Raw genomic sequence first — 15,566 nt, forward strand, 5'->3', positions numbered from 1 at the left:
AAACACATAGTTTTGAGTTTGTATCGGCGAAGAAACGGTGCTACTCTTGGTGTCTGAGAGTTTATTGTGCTTTTTTGTTTTTATACATTCACTAATTTAATGAGCGCTGCATTAAAATGTTAATTACTTCACGACGCCGGCTGAAGAGGGCGGAATACTTGCGCTTCTGGTTTATCTAGTTTTTTTAATTTATTTAAAGTTCGCCTGTATCTTCACATGTGAGCGGAGTATTTAGAAACGCTTCTGACATTCTTTGGAGTGGGTTTGGGAATGAATTTGCAGATTTTACCCGCGTTTTAGAAAGCGAGTTGTGGAGAAAAGGCTCTAGAACCTAGACTTCGGGAATAACGGCTACACGAGACATGAATCGACTCTCGCTGGCGGCACACTCTGGAATAAACATGTCGTTTCCATTACTGTATTTTTAGACGCCATACGAGTAAAATTAAAAAAAATCTAAAACAGGAAAATTAAAAAACCCAGGAAACAGGTGTTCAGTGGCTTCTGTATGTATTGGTTTATATTGTGTTTATATATTCTATTATGCCTTCTACCACCAGTGTGTGTTTGTGTAGGGTACTTTATTAACCAGGTGTGATCATCAGAATTATGGGAACATGTATGTCTTTTTTCCTGCTGTCTCTGTGTCTCTCCTCTCTCTCCCCCTGCATGTGCATATTACCATCATAATCTTTACTTAGCTTCTTTTTTCCCCAGTATATGTGACTGAAGTATTGTACAGTTCTGTGGACAAATCATCAATACATTTTTCTACGCTCACTGTCCTATTCTCTCAGCTTTACCATAAAGGCACACATAGTAGCTCTATAATTTAAGATCTGTTTCTCTGAATACTTTTTTTTTACCCCCTTTCACCCTGCTCTTCCATGATCAGGACCTCTTGCTGCTCAAGTTTGTGTCCACTGTGTTAGACACACTGGACGGCTGGAATTGTTTTTTTTTGGTTGGTCCAGCAGTGACACTGAGAGATTTAAAAACTCTAGCAGCTCTGCTGTGTCTGATCCACACGTACCAGCACAACACACACTAACACACCTGTATATTCCCTAATCATTACGTTTGTAAAAAAGGCTCGTGTTGTCATTCACACAGAATGCAGATTAAGTCGTGTTAACATGATGACGCTGATTATGATGAGTATCTGCAGCTCCGTACAGGATGCAGGCTTCTTCACACTAAAGACAGATATGGGTTAATGCGAATCTTCAAGGCAGAATGATCTGATCAAAACCAGAAATGAAATCATTGTAGCCTCTCTCACGTAGTAGTTTTACCCCTTCCATTCTGCAGCCCCTTGTTTATCCTTGTAGTCATCATTTTTAGTGAATTAGTTTCTTTCCACACACACGCGCACACACACACACACACACACACACACACACACACGGCTCTCTTGGCCAGGCCACAGATGCTCCACACCGCACACACACTGTCTCTGGAGGGTAATGGGTCATGGGGAAATGAAGCAGCGCCCCAGTGATCATTCCCATATGCTGCTGTAACAGCACTGAGGGGACTTTGGCAGACTGTTCCAGGGCTTTTTCCTCTCTTTTTAATCTCCCTCACTCACACTGCCCTCCAGTTTAGTCATAGAAGAGTTATTTAGGGTGAACACACACACACACACACACACACACTATCGCTCTCGCTGAGAAGTACTTTGTTTCATGCAGTCATACTCGTGCTCGTACACACAGACAACTCATAACAGCAGCTCACTTTTCACTTCATTGGAAGTGTTGTTTTTATGTGTGCTGCTGCATTCACCACTTGTGTTCAGCACATGTTGACCCCTTGACTGTGTGATTTGTGTTAAATGTGTGTACAGAATTGTCTGCTTGTGAAGGAAGTGGTTAGGAAAAAATAAGTAAAGAACTATATGGGTCTTTGAAAAGCCTCAGCCCACATCATTCACCACATTCTTTCATCTGACTCTTGTCATTAGTCAGTATGAATCCCACTCAGACCTTTCTGTGGTGAACTCCCTGGGGTAGGCAGTTCCTAAATCCGGAGTCATATCAAATTAAATTTTGGTTTAAATTAATTATTTTTATAAAATAAAAATTTTTTTAATTGTTTCAGTTCAGTCAGAAATGTGCCATTAATATTGTTTATTTAAATTGTGCGTAGGGCAAAGTATAAACATTATGTTCCTTACGGTGCTTTATTTTGCCAGTGCTACAGACTACTAAAACTACACAGTATTGAACATAAGTACTTTTCGATTTGTTTGCAGTCGCTTTCATTATATTCACTCACTTCAGCACCTCACACTCATTTCTGCTTTAACCCATGCCCACTTTCTGATTCTTATTTTAAAAAAAAAAGGTGTCACAATATGTGGTGTTTAAGAATGGGTACCAAATGAAATGTATAAAACATGTCTTATAGTTATCTGATAAATCTATGGGCTAAAAGTAACTGTTGAAAGTAGCTGCAGTACAAGTTGTTACTCAGTGGTTCTCAGCAAAAAAAGATGCCTTCAAAAAGTGCTCTATAGCCACTCATGGTGTAATTGGTGCTCACTGTTGAAACAGAGATCACTTTGCTGAATCATTCAGAGTCATTAGTGTTACAGATGTCCTGGTGTTGTATTACTCCAGAGACATATGTTTAGAAAACCCGGCCTCTCTCTCCTCAGATTCTGATCAGGCTATTGTTATTATCTCTCCTCAGTCACTCTCCTGAAGCCACTCCCAGCTCCTTTCTCATCCTCCTCATCCTCCTCTCCGTCCAAGCCCACACGCCGCTCCATGCAGTCTTCATACCGTCTGCCCAGTCCCCTTCCCCCTCTGCCCGTCAGGAAGGGGGTAAGGGGCCGGAGACCCAAGAGTGAGACCCTCGCTCTGCTTAAAGCTCTCGCAGCCTCCACCGCTTCTCACAGCCCAGCAGCTCCCCAGCCAGAGTCCACAGAGCCCACCACACCCCTCACACCACGGCCACACAAGAAGAGAGGACCTAAGCCAGGCAGCAAGGTGAGGAATAGAGAGAGTGTCTTGTGTTTAAAGGAACACTAGGTATTATTTGAGTTCTTTGCTCTTGGGTACAAGAGTACAGTGTTGAAATCAAGGGGGAGGGAGGAGGGGTTGGTTTTCTCCCCTCCTCCAAAGGTTACATAGTGCAGTTTCTGTAGTTCTAAAACCAGACTTATAATGACAGACGCTGTTTTTTCCCTATTACAGGTGAGTGAAGCATCACAGCGATTTTGAAACTGTAGTTTTAAAATAAAATATTGCGTAGTGTTCCTTTAATATGAATATAGTGATTTTTCGATCTGTATGATGTAAAGTGTGTTATTAGTTTTAATTGCTGGACTGTGACACGGGAAAATTAGGCCATGAAAGGTAAAGGTGTCTTCCTTTTGTGAAAATGAAGAAGAATTTTATATAATAAAAATTAACAAACTTGGAGACCAGAGGTATAAAAATAAAAATAAAAAAAATTAAAAAAGTATAAAAATTCAAACAATTTTGCTAGTACTCCAATTGGTCTTCTTTAAGAGTTTTTCTTTTGAAACAGCAGTGTGTGGAAAAAGTTGTTTATGTATTTGGCACCGAATTTTAAGCATTGTCGTTGGTTTTAGGGAACTGAAAACACAGTTGTGTTACTTAAGATAATATCTTGTAGCGTTGTTATGAGAGTTCACATCAAAGGCTTTCTGGAAAGTCAAAGAAATTTGCCGTTCACATTTCAGCTGTCTTTGCTGAGAGGGCTGAGTGTTTGATAAACCACAGACATTCAGACAGAATGACCATCATCTTTAGAATCTCTAACCACATCCCATCTCCAACCACACAATGTGGAAAAATCCAGTGTTCACTCTTATATTGGCATATTTGATGTTATAGTATAAATTTTGTATCTGCACTGCACAGCATGGAAAAATCTGTGTTTTAGCTGTAAGGTTTGGTATGGTGTCTTTGTTGGACAGTTATAATTTGTTGGAGTTATAATTCTGTTTAGTGTTTTAAAGGATAAGCACCAGCGATATGAAAGTGTCAAACAAAAAAAAAATACAGTGGAATTTGAGTTCCTAACTTGTGTTTATTGATTGTCAGAAAACATGTTATTTCTGACTAATTCAAGGAATAAGGTTTAAAAGACCATTGGTCCCCCCCCCCCAAACGGTGTTCGGAAACTCTAATAGGCGTTTGCCTGCGACGTAGATGGTGGACAACAACTCTAGAAGTTACACTTAATTTAATGCAAAATGACGAACAGGTGTGTTGTTTTTGGCCGCAATCATTCAATGTACAGTGGGACATCTGTGCACAAATGGTCCAAAGATCCCAAAATATCCAGAAAATGGACTAAATTTGTCAACTTTAAATGGGCACTTTGGCGCCATTTCACTGGCGCTTTTCCAACAATATGGGCATGTAAGGTTAGCTTGACTTGCTAAACTCGGTGGCTCAGATTATACTCGGCTACGTAGCTGCATTACGGAGGTTTATAGTGTCGGATGAATTCGAGTTCGACTTCGATCACATTTACAAGAATAACGGTACCTCTGAATTTGAGTTTAGCTTATTGCTAGGCTATTGTCATGAATAATGTTGGTTATTTAGCTAGATACTGTCATAACAGTCAGTCATAACGGTGTTTTACCGCGGCGTTGTTCAGCTGTTGTCCACCAGTGACGTCACGGTTGCGTTCAAGAATTTCCGTAGCGAGTTTGGGTTTTTACGACAATTTAATAAAATTGTCAGTTTTAAAGCAAATTAAGCAGCTATTTTCATTTTAATTCATACTTATATATGTCAGTAACTAAAATAATGTGAAATGTTCATGGAGATCCATTAAGTGGTGCTTAGCCTTTGATGTTATGCTGCAGGGGAGTTAAATGCTTTATTGGCAGATTGTTTGTCCATCCTCAATTTTCCACTTTTCTGAACATAAACAATTTGCAGACAATTTTAATCTGTGTTATCACATGTTTCTCTTAAGCTAAATATTAATTTTGAATTCATTTTAGAAGTATGTGTATTGTTTACAGTTATGGTGTTTTTGGTTCAGATTCATTATTTCAACTTGTAACGTTTTATACATTAGTATACATAGTTCTGCCGTCATGTTATCACATGCTACTTATCAATAAATTATCTGTGAGATTATTTACTTACACTGATGGTCGTTTTCTGGTGACTGATATCTATTGGTCATGCCTTAGTGGTCTGTCATATTGCAGTTTGCAAATTCTTAGACTGTGTTTGTGATCTCAGAGGAAGCCCAAGATCCTACCACACTCCCTGTCAGCATCAGGTATGACAGACTCTAGACTGCCCCCTGCCCAGCAGCTCAGAGATGCCATGTCCCCGCTGACCTCTCCCTCATCTGTGGTGTCCACTGGTAAAAACTGCTCTCCTCCACTTACCACACAGCAGTATTTCATAACTTGTAATGTATACTTCATTGTTAATTTCTTTATATAAGAATGATCTACAACCCTTTTTATCTTATGTTTTTAAAATTGTTATTACTTTTTTTAACAACTAAATATTTGAAACTTTGAAATTGTGCAGTGATCCAATGTTGACATGGTTTTATACGATCTTCTACACAGCCTTGTGTTTCTCTTCCTCCTCAGTGTGTGTGTATGTGAATAAACATGGGAACTGTGGACCTCACCTGGACCGTAAGCAGGTGCAACGTTTGCCTGATCACTTCGGGCCGGAAGCGGTGAACTTGGTGCTGCAGCAGACGGTGCAGGCATGCCTTGACTGTGCTTACCAGCCCAAAGTGCTGCTGGGATGCCTACAGAACCAGCCCGAAGGAGGAGAGATGGTTCGAGGTAATCACAGTCCATCTTTACAGGCAGCTATGAGTAGTTGATGATATTGGAATCATATTGGTTTGCTGTACTCCAGAATAGCAGAATGCTTCAGAGACTTTGGGTAACTCTTCTTTGATTTCCTTTGTCAGCTTTAAAGTGTCATCTGAGCTATAATGTTGTTATTTTGAAACTTGAATTTTGATACAGAATTAGTGTTATAATCCTCTGAATGTAGTCCTATTTGAAACATTTTTCGTGTATCAGCTTTGGCAGATGTGTACTGCCTTTGTCTCTGTAACGTATACCACATAATTCACACATACAGAGATGTGTCTCACTGTTACAGTAAAAAGAGAAGCCCCTCTGTTTATTTCAGTAATTAGGAAGTCCAGTCAATAACGTGGAGGAAGCAGATGTATAGCCCCAATCCAAATAAGGAAGCAGCCAATAAAAATTAGAGAGCAATGCCAGTGGTGTTCCCAGCTTTGTCTCTAGCTTCTAATTCAAAGTTACGTTTTCAGAGAAACAGGGATTTGTTCAAACAGTGTGGACGTGCACATTTTTAAGTTGAACTCATTTTTAGTTTCGTCTCTGTTAGTGCGGACTGATGGTGGAACGCGGATGGTGAAGCTGCCGTCTGCATCTAGTGCTGCATTTGTTCTGCATTTTCTGGAGATGGTGTGTCGACACCTGCAGTGTGATAACTTGTTCAGCAGCCAGCCCTTCAGCCCCTGCAGCAGCTACGAACGCAGCAAATCAGGTGTGTATAGTGAATACAAAGAAATAATGGGAGCACTGGTCCTTTCTTTCACCCTTATAAATGATAAACTAGTTCTTCAACTGACTCCTTAGAGCTGTATTTGACTGAGAAGCCTACAATCGTGGATTCTGTCCCAGCAGCATATGGCACAAGAGCAGCTGAGATGCCGCTTGACTGTTAATCCACTTATTGTATTTATTTTTAGCCACGATAAAAGACATGCTCACAATTACTGTTAAATATGAATATAAATATAAATATAAATCTGATGAGCTCCACATCTACATCGACACTTGTTGTGCACCGGCTGATCGGAGTGTGTGTGTTTCTGTGTGTGTGTAGTGAAAGAGGAGTTGTCAGAGGCTCCAGCACTGAACCGAGGAGTGAAGAGAATCTCCAGAGACTCTCCACCCTACTCTGCTCCACTCTCACCCAAACTACTGCGCACAGATACACACCCCTCAGAAGGTAGTACATGCACTGGACGTGTGTGTCTTATATGGTTGTGTCTGGTGCTGCTGTTGTGGCAGTAATCAACACTGTAATGTTTGTTTGCCTCAACATCAGCCTGGAAACAAAAAGGCCATCTTACAGCACACACACTGAATCAATACCCTCACATACCACAGAGCATTACATATCAACAGCAGCTGCAACTGTTGGTCACGGATTTTTACTGTGATATTTCTGGGATTATTTTAATGAATGCAAATGAAGACAACGATGTGATATCATGGGAAAACTAGATTGTAGTGTAATTCAAGGCTTGGACTTGGCTGGAGTTGATTCTGTGCGAACACATTTAGACACGTTCAGTTGTCTGCCACAGACTACACATCCCAGCTGGACCATTCAGAAAAAGAATTAAATCCAGAAATTAAATAAATATTTATTTAAAAAAAGAACTGGGAAGTGTGGTCGGCATCTGGCTGAGCGTATCTGTGTAGAAATGGATAAATCAAAATGAGCCCAAGTTCAGTGACTTTGAGTGAAAGAGCTTCATCCAAATATCATCCATCATTCGGTGTAGGACCCTACCTCACTGATGTTTGTGGCTGAAAGCCTTGATATCCTCACAGCAGTGTTCTAACAAATAGATTAAAGCCGTACCAGAAGAGTAAATACAGACAAATCTGCTGTTAATCTCCTTGATATATGAAGAAATATTTGAAAATATTTATCTTTGTGTCTGTGTGTGTGTCTGTGTGCGCAGCTGAGACCCTCCCTCCAGAAGAGAATGGATTGTTGAAGGAACAGAGGTTCATGGACTCTGCCTCCAACTCCATGACTCCCCGCCCACAGACCCTACGAAGCACATCAGAATACCAGTCCCAGCCCAGCAGCCCTTATTACCACGGCAGCGGTCCTCCTCTGCGTCGCCATGCGTCCAACCCGCCGGCACGCATCCACAGGAGAGTAGAAGGTGTGCCTTCAACTCACTTTCACACCTCACTGGTAACTGGAGGGAGCTTTAGAGATAACACACTAATATCTGAATCATTTCAGACACCAGTTTCTTTAATTTACAGGAAGCAATGTTACATCTCACAATGCTAAAGTTGTTTATTTATTCCCAATTTCTGTATTTCATAAATGTATATGTATCTGCATTGGTAGGTGTATATAAGAAATGATTCCAGGAGGAGGGTATAAATAAGGTCTACAGCAAAAAAAATCAGCTTTAATATTATATTTACTACATAACGCTGTTTTTTTTCATTTCCATAAAAAAATATTTTGAATTATCGCTCCTTTTTAGAAACAAAATAAAAGGAAAGAAAAACCACTGCTGCTCATATTTTGTGAATTCTGCAGGCATTCACACAGAAGGTGTTTTTCAAAGGAAACCCACCCCTGCATATCTTGGCTGGTTTTATTCCTTTATATTTCTGAACATAAATATGCAGCAGCTTCAAGATGCCGAAGCCTCCTGTAATACAGACAGACAGACAGACAGAGAGTAAGACAGGCAGACAAAGGGGTTGAGGCAAGGCAGGAGTGAGTGCATCTTATTAGCTTTGCTGCAGATCAAACGCTCCTCTCTCACCATCTCCCCCTGGAGGAGCCTGTCTGAATTGAACTAACTCAAGCAGGACATTAGGGCAACAGTGTGTGTGTGTGTGTGTGTGTGTGCGCGCGCGCGTCAGGACTGTCTGCAGGTGGTGTTTTTCACCATGTGTGTTGCTCTAGTTTTGAAGTTTTAAAGATAAGTCCTAAACGAAGTGGACACGGAGGAGAAGTTAAACATATTTAATTTATTTTCTGAACTATTTTCAGGTGCAAATTATTCTGAGTGGAATGCTTACGCTTGCGCTTGCGCTCTCTTTTCTCTCTCTCTCTCTCTCTCTCTCTCTCTCTCTCTTTCTAGTTCAATATATTAGAGACACATTTTTTAAAATTTATTTATTTTTTATTATTTATAGTTACACTATATATCATGCCTTTCTAGATACCCATGGACGCTTTACAATCAGCGCTGCACACACCGCATTCAACACACACACACACACACACACTGGTGAGAAGCAGCAGCCAAATGCAGTGCTCTCAACCAGAAACGACCGTCCACTTGCATCAGGCACTAGGGGTTCACCCAGGATAGAACGCCAATCCGTATCTGGGCATACACACTCATTCAGACACACCAGGACAGTTTGTCTGTAGTAGCCAATTCACCTAAATTCCATGTTTTTTTGGACTGCGGGAGGAAACTGGAGACTCCAGAGAAAACCCACGCAGACGCAGAACATGGGACTTCAACCAAAGATCCCTGCTGCTCAAGCACGATTTATATAATTTAGAGCGTGTGTGTGTTACTCACTGTCCCTCTCTTGGCAGGTGAGGACGTATTGAGATATGAAGGTGCTGCACTCTGTGTTCTTCTAAAAGATGTGGTAGTTAGTGTTTATTAAGTCTTTTACACAGGTTTCCAAATGTAGAATGTTGGTTTTGGTTTTTGAGCAGAACTCTTTATGAAACTTTATGAGGAAGTGCAGTTCTGTTTCTGGTTTATTTCTGTCACTGCTGGCACCGACTCTTCTCCTGAGGATGCCAGGAGTTTTAATACCTGCCGATCTCTGTCTGACAGAGCTGACCGAGTCTGTACCTTGTCAGTGTGGTTCTCTGTTTCAGTCAGTCATTGTGTTGAGGCACTCTGCCACAGTGCACTGTCTTTAGGGACTGATAACATTGCAATTTTCTCAGTTTCCTCAGAGCTGCCGTACCTTTTCTTTATTCATGCAGTTGCCTCAAGCTTACTTCTGGTCCTCAGCTGGTGGAATGTGTGTGTTTCTGTGTAATGGACTGTGCTCTTTGCTCAAACCTTGGTAGTGCATGGCTTTATAATAGCAGTGGGTTATATTTAGCAGTTTCCTGAATTTGATTCCCCTTTCTATATTAATATTTAATGGGTACTGGCCTAATTCTCTCTTTCTCTTTGTTGCTCCCCTCTCTCTCTCTCTCTCTCTTTAGCAGCGAGCTCTACTACAGGTCCTGATGCTGCAGCAGCAGAGTGTGATGCTTCCAGAAGCTCCAGCAGCAGAAGCCCCTCTTCCTGGTCTATAGAGGAAGTGATGCAGTTTGTACGAGACGCAGACCCCACTGCTCTGGCACCTCACGCAGAGCTTTTCAGAAAACACGTGAGCGTCCCTCTCTTTAAAGCCATATTTAATGCGCTTGCTCTATAGCTGGTCCAGTACCGAAAGGTTTTTGTTATTTATTTAACACTATATTTTGATATAAATATAATCAAAGCTGTTTCCTATTTTAGACTTCTTATAAAATACACATCTTTGGCGTTCTCTTAAGCAGCTCCATGAGAAGCGCCGTAAGAAAGACGCTAAAGAAATGGTGCCAAACAAGTGCCAAGCGGACCCCTTCATTTTTATCATTTCCAGCTGTTTAACCATAAAGTACAGTGTACAAGAGAAGTTTGTGAAAACACTAGATAAGATAAATGTTTTTTAGTAAGAAATGAAAAGCCAAATAACACTAAACAGATAATAAAACAGTAACATACTCTTTAAACTATGAAAAGGAATTTAGACAGAAGTGTAGCAGTTTAGCTGAATAACAGACAGAAGAAAGACGTGCCTATTCAGAGAGAACATGCGTCATCTGTGTTTAGACTTCACCTGGCAGCCTCGCGTCCATCTCAACCAAAACACTGCCGGTCTCTGGACAACATCACGTCCTACACACACACACCTCTAGGCCACATGTTGTAACAACCACAACGTCTGTTTTCTGCAGTGGTTTGTTGGTTTGTTTCACACGGTTCGCTTTAGACAGGTGTCGTGGCTCTTCTTTGCCTGTTGTTCGCTGAAGATTTGATTTGTGGTGTTTGTAAATACTTGTGAAAATAATCTAACTTCTGAATGTCTATACACACATGAGACATGGGAGTCAGCGTTCCACAGGGGTCAGAATTGAGCACACATTTGTGATACTGTGATATTTGGACTCTAGACATGACTCGGTCTGTGCCAGGCTCGTGTTAATGATGGTACTGCGAGATAATGTGTTGAATAATGGTGTGTATTTCTCTGTGTTTGCAGGAGATAGATGGGAAAGCTCTGATGCTGCTGAGGAGCGACATGGTGATGAAGTACATGGGGCTGAAGCTTGGCCCTGCTCTCAAACTCTGCTACCACATCGAGAGACTCAAACAGGGCAAGCTGTGAAGACTTGGCGCACTCTCAGTGCTGGTTAAAAGAGAGAGTACTGGATCGTACACACAGTGCTGACGATTGCTCAGTACTGGATTAGACTGGCAGTATCGGGTTATTCATACAGTGCTGGATTAAATCAGTGCAGTACTTATTCTCCACACACACACAGTGCTGCTTTAGATTTAATACACCCTGCTGGTTTAAGTGTGCAGTACTGCAGCAGAGAACGACACAGACCTGAACTAAACACATGGCCACACGTGTCTACTGCTTTTCATCCAAACTACCCAACAGTGCTGCAACCAGACAAAGAGGGGCTTCTACGCAGGGGCTTATGGGTGGGCTACAGACTCCACACGCACCTCAGGAGGAGGGATCTTCAGGAGGATAAACCATACAGACCCAACAGACTGACCCCTAATTCAACAAACCGAAAGAGACACGCGGCTGTGAAGAGAAGGATTAAGGAAAGAAGCCGAGCAGCAATAAGGTCCTGCACACACTACCTAACCCTGGAGCTGAACAGAGACCGGACAACTACTGGACAGGAGTGACGACCAACTGGACAAATGCCTCTTCCTCGACATGTCTCGCTATAGCAAAGCCTTTCTGGTTTGTGTTTTTCAGAAATTCCAGCTGCCCTTTTCACTGTTAAACATACAACAAATCAAACCATAGAAACAGTTACGACACATGCATTAGACCTGAGAACATTTTGACTTCCCGAATAAGAGACACCACCCTTCAGTTACCAAAGTGATATACAGCTTCTTCACTTGTTTTAAACCGCCCCCCCCCTCGCTCTCACTCTACTCATTCCTTCCCTTTCTCTAGGAACATTTCTCATACCTTTGCCGTTCATGGAAAGTGTTTTTAAAGTGGGTTCTGAGCGTTTCAGCTCGGGCTCGGAGTCAGCTGGTCTCTCTGTAATCGCTCTGTTCTTTGTTTGATGAAGTCTCCCAAAGATTTTTAGCTGTTGTCAGGATCGTTGCTGTGGGTGATATCAGAGAACAGGTGTGATACATTCAGTTCTTCGTCTCCCTACCTCTTGGCTTTTAGGAATTGGCTGGCGTTCTGAATTTGTGAAATCTAAACAGCACTGTACTTTATTTTTCATCTTTTTTTTTATTGTCCATTGGGATACAATCAAGTTGCTGTGTACTGTGTAGTCTTTTATGAGGCGGCCACTTGTTAATTGCTGTTGCCCCAAAGCAGCTATGCAGCTTACCAAAAAGCCAGGTTACTGAAATCAAGTATATACATATTTTGATATTTAACACACAACTCAGTGGTTTACCAAGACATTGACATTCTGGGAGTAGATCGTTTTTAACCAAAACAACTAACCAGTATTGTCAGGACGGTCACAATTCTGAGCTAGTCGTCTCGTTGTGTAATAAACAAATGCACCCAGTGTTGAGCTGCAGAAAGCTCAGGATCTCAGTAGGGAAACTAACTTCTCTATTACAATTCTCTTGTATATGTTTCAAATTTTCTGTTATTGTCCCTTAAGTTGCTTTTTTTTTTTTTTTTAATTATATTCCTTGATGCCTGATGGGGCACGGCCACTGTTTCTAATGTTTGTGTCCATGCTTCACTCTTGATAAATACTATTATTTATTTGGGTGTCATGACCATGGTCGCCGTACAGCTGTGAAATACCAGTGACACTCGCCACAAGGTTTTGAACATCGTCTGAAGCTTGGGTACCGTTTGTTTTCTGGTTAACGTTCCTATCTTTGTTCTCTTTGGAGATTTGTTTGTACTCTGTCGGTAAAGGACAGTTCTCGTTGAAACAGTCAGTGTCATTTGTTATAGTGATATCTTGCTATGGTCGAGGATTTGCATGGATGGATGTATATTCTTATTCTGTGTGTAGACAGTACTTTTTTTTTTTGGGCAGTGGAAGTGAGACGCTGCTCCAGTGTTGTTTTGATACAGTCCATTCTGCAGGGTCTAAATCCTGCAACCCCTGAACAATGAGAGCTGCTTCGTCACGTCACATTTCAAAGGGATGGGTTTTTTTATACTGTACAGGTGTCGCAGAGCGGCGTGGAGTCGTGGAGGGACCGGGTGTCGGATGAACACCGGCGAGAGACGGTCCACTGCTCAGACTCCTACCGCTCTGGTTTACGTCACATAAGATTTGTCATTGTCTTCATAGATGGGACAGAGGTCATCAGTGTATTATGGGTTTCACCATAAAACGCAGCAACAGGAATGTACATTTTTTGTAGAAAAGAAATATTTTAAACTGAACTTATTGTATATGAAAGTAGAAAATGTGAAGGTTTGTTTTGGGGGGAGGGGAGGGTTGGGGCAGTGAGGGTTATTGTCAAAAGTCTATCTTGTACTGCCTTCAAATACTTTATACTGCGCTTATAAAACATGTCCATTTTAAATGACTACATGGAGATTGCCTTGCTTTACTTTTGAGATTTCTCAGGTTTCGTAGACTTTGTTTGAACTAGACTTTTGTAACGTAGCATTTCTGCTTTAATGTTTTCACTCTTCAGGCTTTTTGTGTTGTTTTTTTTTTTTTTTTTGTCTCTCTCCAACCCCCCCTCTCTCTATTTTTATCTTCTTGGGTTTTTTCATTTGTTTTGTTTTGTTTGTAAATATCTGTGCCATAGATCATTAAATCTTGCTCTGCTCTTTTTAAGATTCCCCATGTGTAGAAAGTGCAAAAGAAGTTCAGAACACTCAAATGTTCAAATGTTAATAGACATTTTTAATCATTACATTTTTAAAGGTAATGCACCCTTCACATACACATTTCTTTTTCCACATTTTAAATGATACAAATAATAAATAAATAATTTAAAAACATGGCCAGCTCTTTTGTTTGTAATCGCCTTCAATCATTTCCACATTTACCCCCTTCATTTACAAAAGTCATTTATTGTAGAAAAGATTCCCCCGCGCCACTTAAATACCAACAGCTACAAAAATGGTCATGGACGGTATGTTACACGTACAACGGACGGCTGTGTCCCAAACGAGTGGTTCACATCTAAACAGTCGCTTTTAATTTCTTCTGCTCTAAAACTATTCGGCACTCATGCAGCGGTTGCACGTTTCTCCCAGAAAAAAAAACAACAAATAATTGACGTATTTTCAACTACATGCCGGTTAATACATGAAGGCTCTAACCACTAATATGCGATAAACACAGTGGGAAATCTGAGAGAATGCTTCCGCTGATGATCTTTAAACTGATTCAGCACGTCGTGCTGATGCTGCTCTTTTTATAAAGGTCATCCTTATTGTCTGGAAAACCTGAATAAATATAATCTGGAAAAAGAAAGAGGAACTGTACAGAAGTCTCCACATAATAGCAGATGTTCTCTTAAGGCAAACCACTGCACTCCCTGCTTCACATGGCCACACCCAATCTGTCTTATGGAATTACAGGTAGAGAGTCAAATTTGATAAAAGTGCTGTGGTGAATTCATTCGTTCATTCATTATCTGTAACCCTTATCCAGTTCAGGGTCGCGGTGGGTCCAGAGCCTACCTGGAGTCATTGGGCACAAGGCGGGAATATGCTCACACCTACGGACACTTTTGAGTCGCCAATCCACCTACCAACATGTGTTTTTGGACTGTGGGAGGAAACCAGAGCACCCGGAGGAAACCCACGCAGACACAGGGAGAACACACCACACTCCTCACAGACAGTCACCCGGAGGAAACCCACGCAGACCCAGGGAGAACACACCACACTCCTCACAGACAGTCACCTGGAGTGGGAATTGAACCCACAACCTCCAGGCCCCTACAGCTGTGTGACTGCGACACTCCCTGCTGCGCCACTGTGCCACCGCTGTGGTGAATATAAAGGTTTATTTATCTGGGGCATCCTTGTGGGCTGCGAGTCTAATTGAGTGCTTTTTACACCAGCAGCAGAGCGGGGGTTAACAGAGAGAAGTGTGGAAAACCTTTCACTGATGCTACATTAATTCTGCAGAGGGCACTTCCTCCTTCATTCTGCTTCAGATCTTGAATCCGTTTTGTGTGAATAATGTGTTTTTATAGTTGACGTGTTTCTGAATCAGTCAACACTGTACACTCCAGAACTGAAGAGCGTATTAAGGACAGCACAGACTCTCAAAATAATAATCTCCAGCAACTACATCTCTATCAATACACCTGATTATCAGGAGAGGAACCTCACCGTGTCCCTGCTCCGAGAAATGAGCAGAAAACCCACAGAACTGAAAGTTACTGATGGTACATGCGTGTGCTACTCGGTATGAATCTGGTCCTGAGCCCCCTGAAGAGACCTTAGCCTACGTAAATATTCTTAAATAATTCTTAAGTGATGGTAATCTACCTCCAGA

General features: G+C 41.4%; 1 protein-coding gene across 4 annotated transcripts in view; it reads left to right on the forward strand.

The window, feature by feature from the left end:
* scml2 (Scm polycomb group protein like 2) overlaps positions 1 to 14,255 on the forward strand; it is a 36,956-nt gene extending 22,701 nt beyond the window's left edge. The window contains exons 8-15 of one of the 4 annotated variants that reach the window (XM_066672118.1): positions 2,698 to 2,996; positions 5,244 to 5,370; positions 5,609 to 5,812; positions 6,378 to 6,554; positions 6,897 to 7,022; positions 7,768 to 7,977; positions 10,026 to 10,192; positions 11,111 to 14,255. In XM_066672118.1, the coding sequence (XP_066528215.1) occupies positions 2,698 to 2,996; positions 5,244 to 5,370; positions 5,609 to 5,812; positions 6,378 to 6,554; positions 6,897 to 7,022; positions 7,768 to 7,977; positions 10,026 to 10,192; positions 11,111 to 11,236 (1,436 nt within the window). In that variant the 3' untranslated portion in view covers positions 11,237 to 14,255. The remainder of the gene's footprint in view (positions 1 to 2,697; positions 2,997 to 5,243; positions 5,371 to 5,608; positions 5,813 to 6,377; positions 6,555 to 6,896; positions 7,023 to 7,767; positions 7,978 to 10,025; positions 10,193 to 11,110) is intronic. The other 3 variants (XM_066672119.1, XM_066672120.1, XM_066672121.1) reach the window with 3 other exon arrangements.
* Positions 14,256 to 15,566: the final 1,311 nt, after the last annotated feature.

This window comes from Hoplias malabaricus, chromosome 5 (assembly GCF_029633855.1).
Source record: "Hoplias malabaricus isolate fHopMal1 chromosome 5, fHopMal1.hap1, whole genome shotgun sequence".
NCBI classification, from domain to species: Eukaryota; Metazoa; Chordata; class Actinopteri; order Characiformes; family Erythrinidae; genus Hoplias; species Hoplias malabaricus.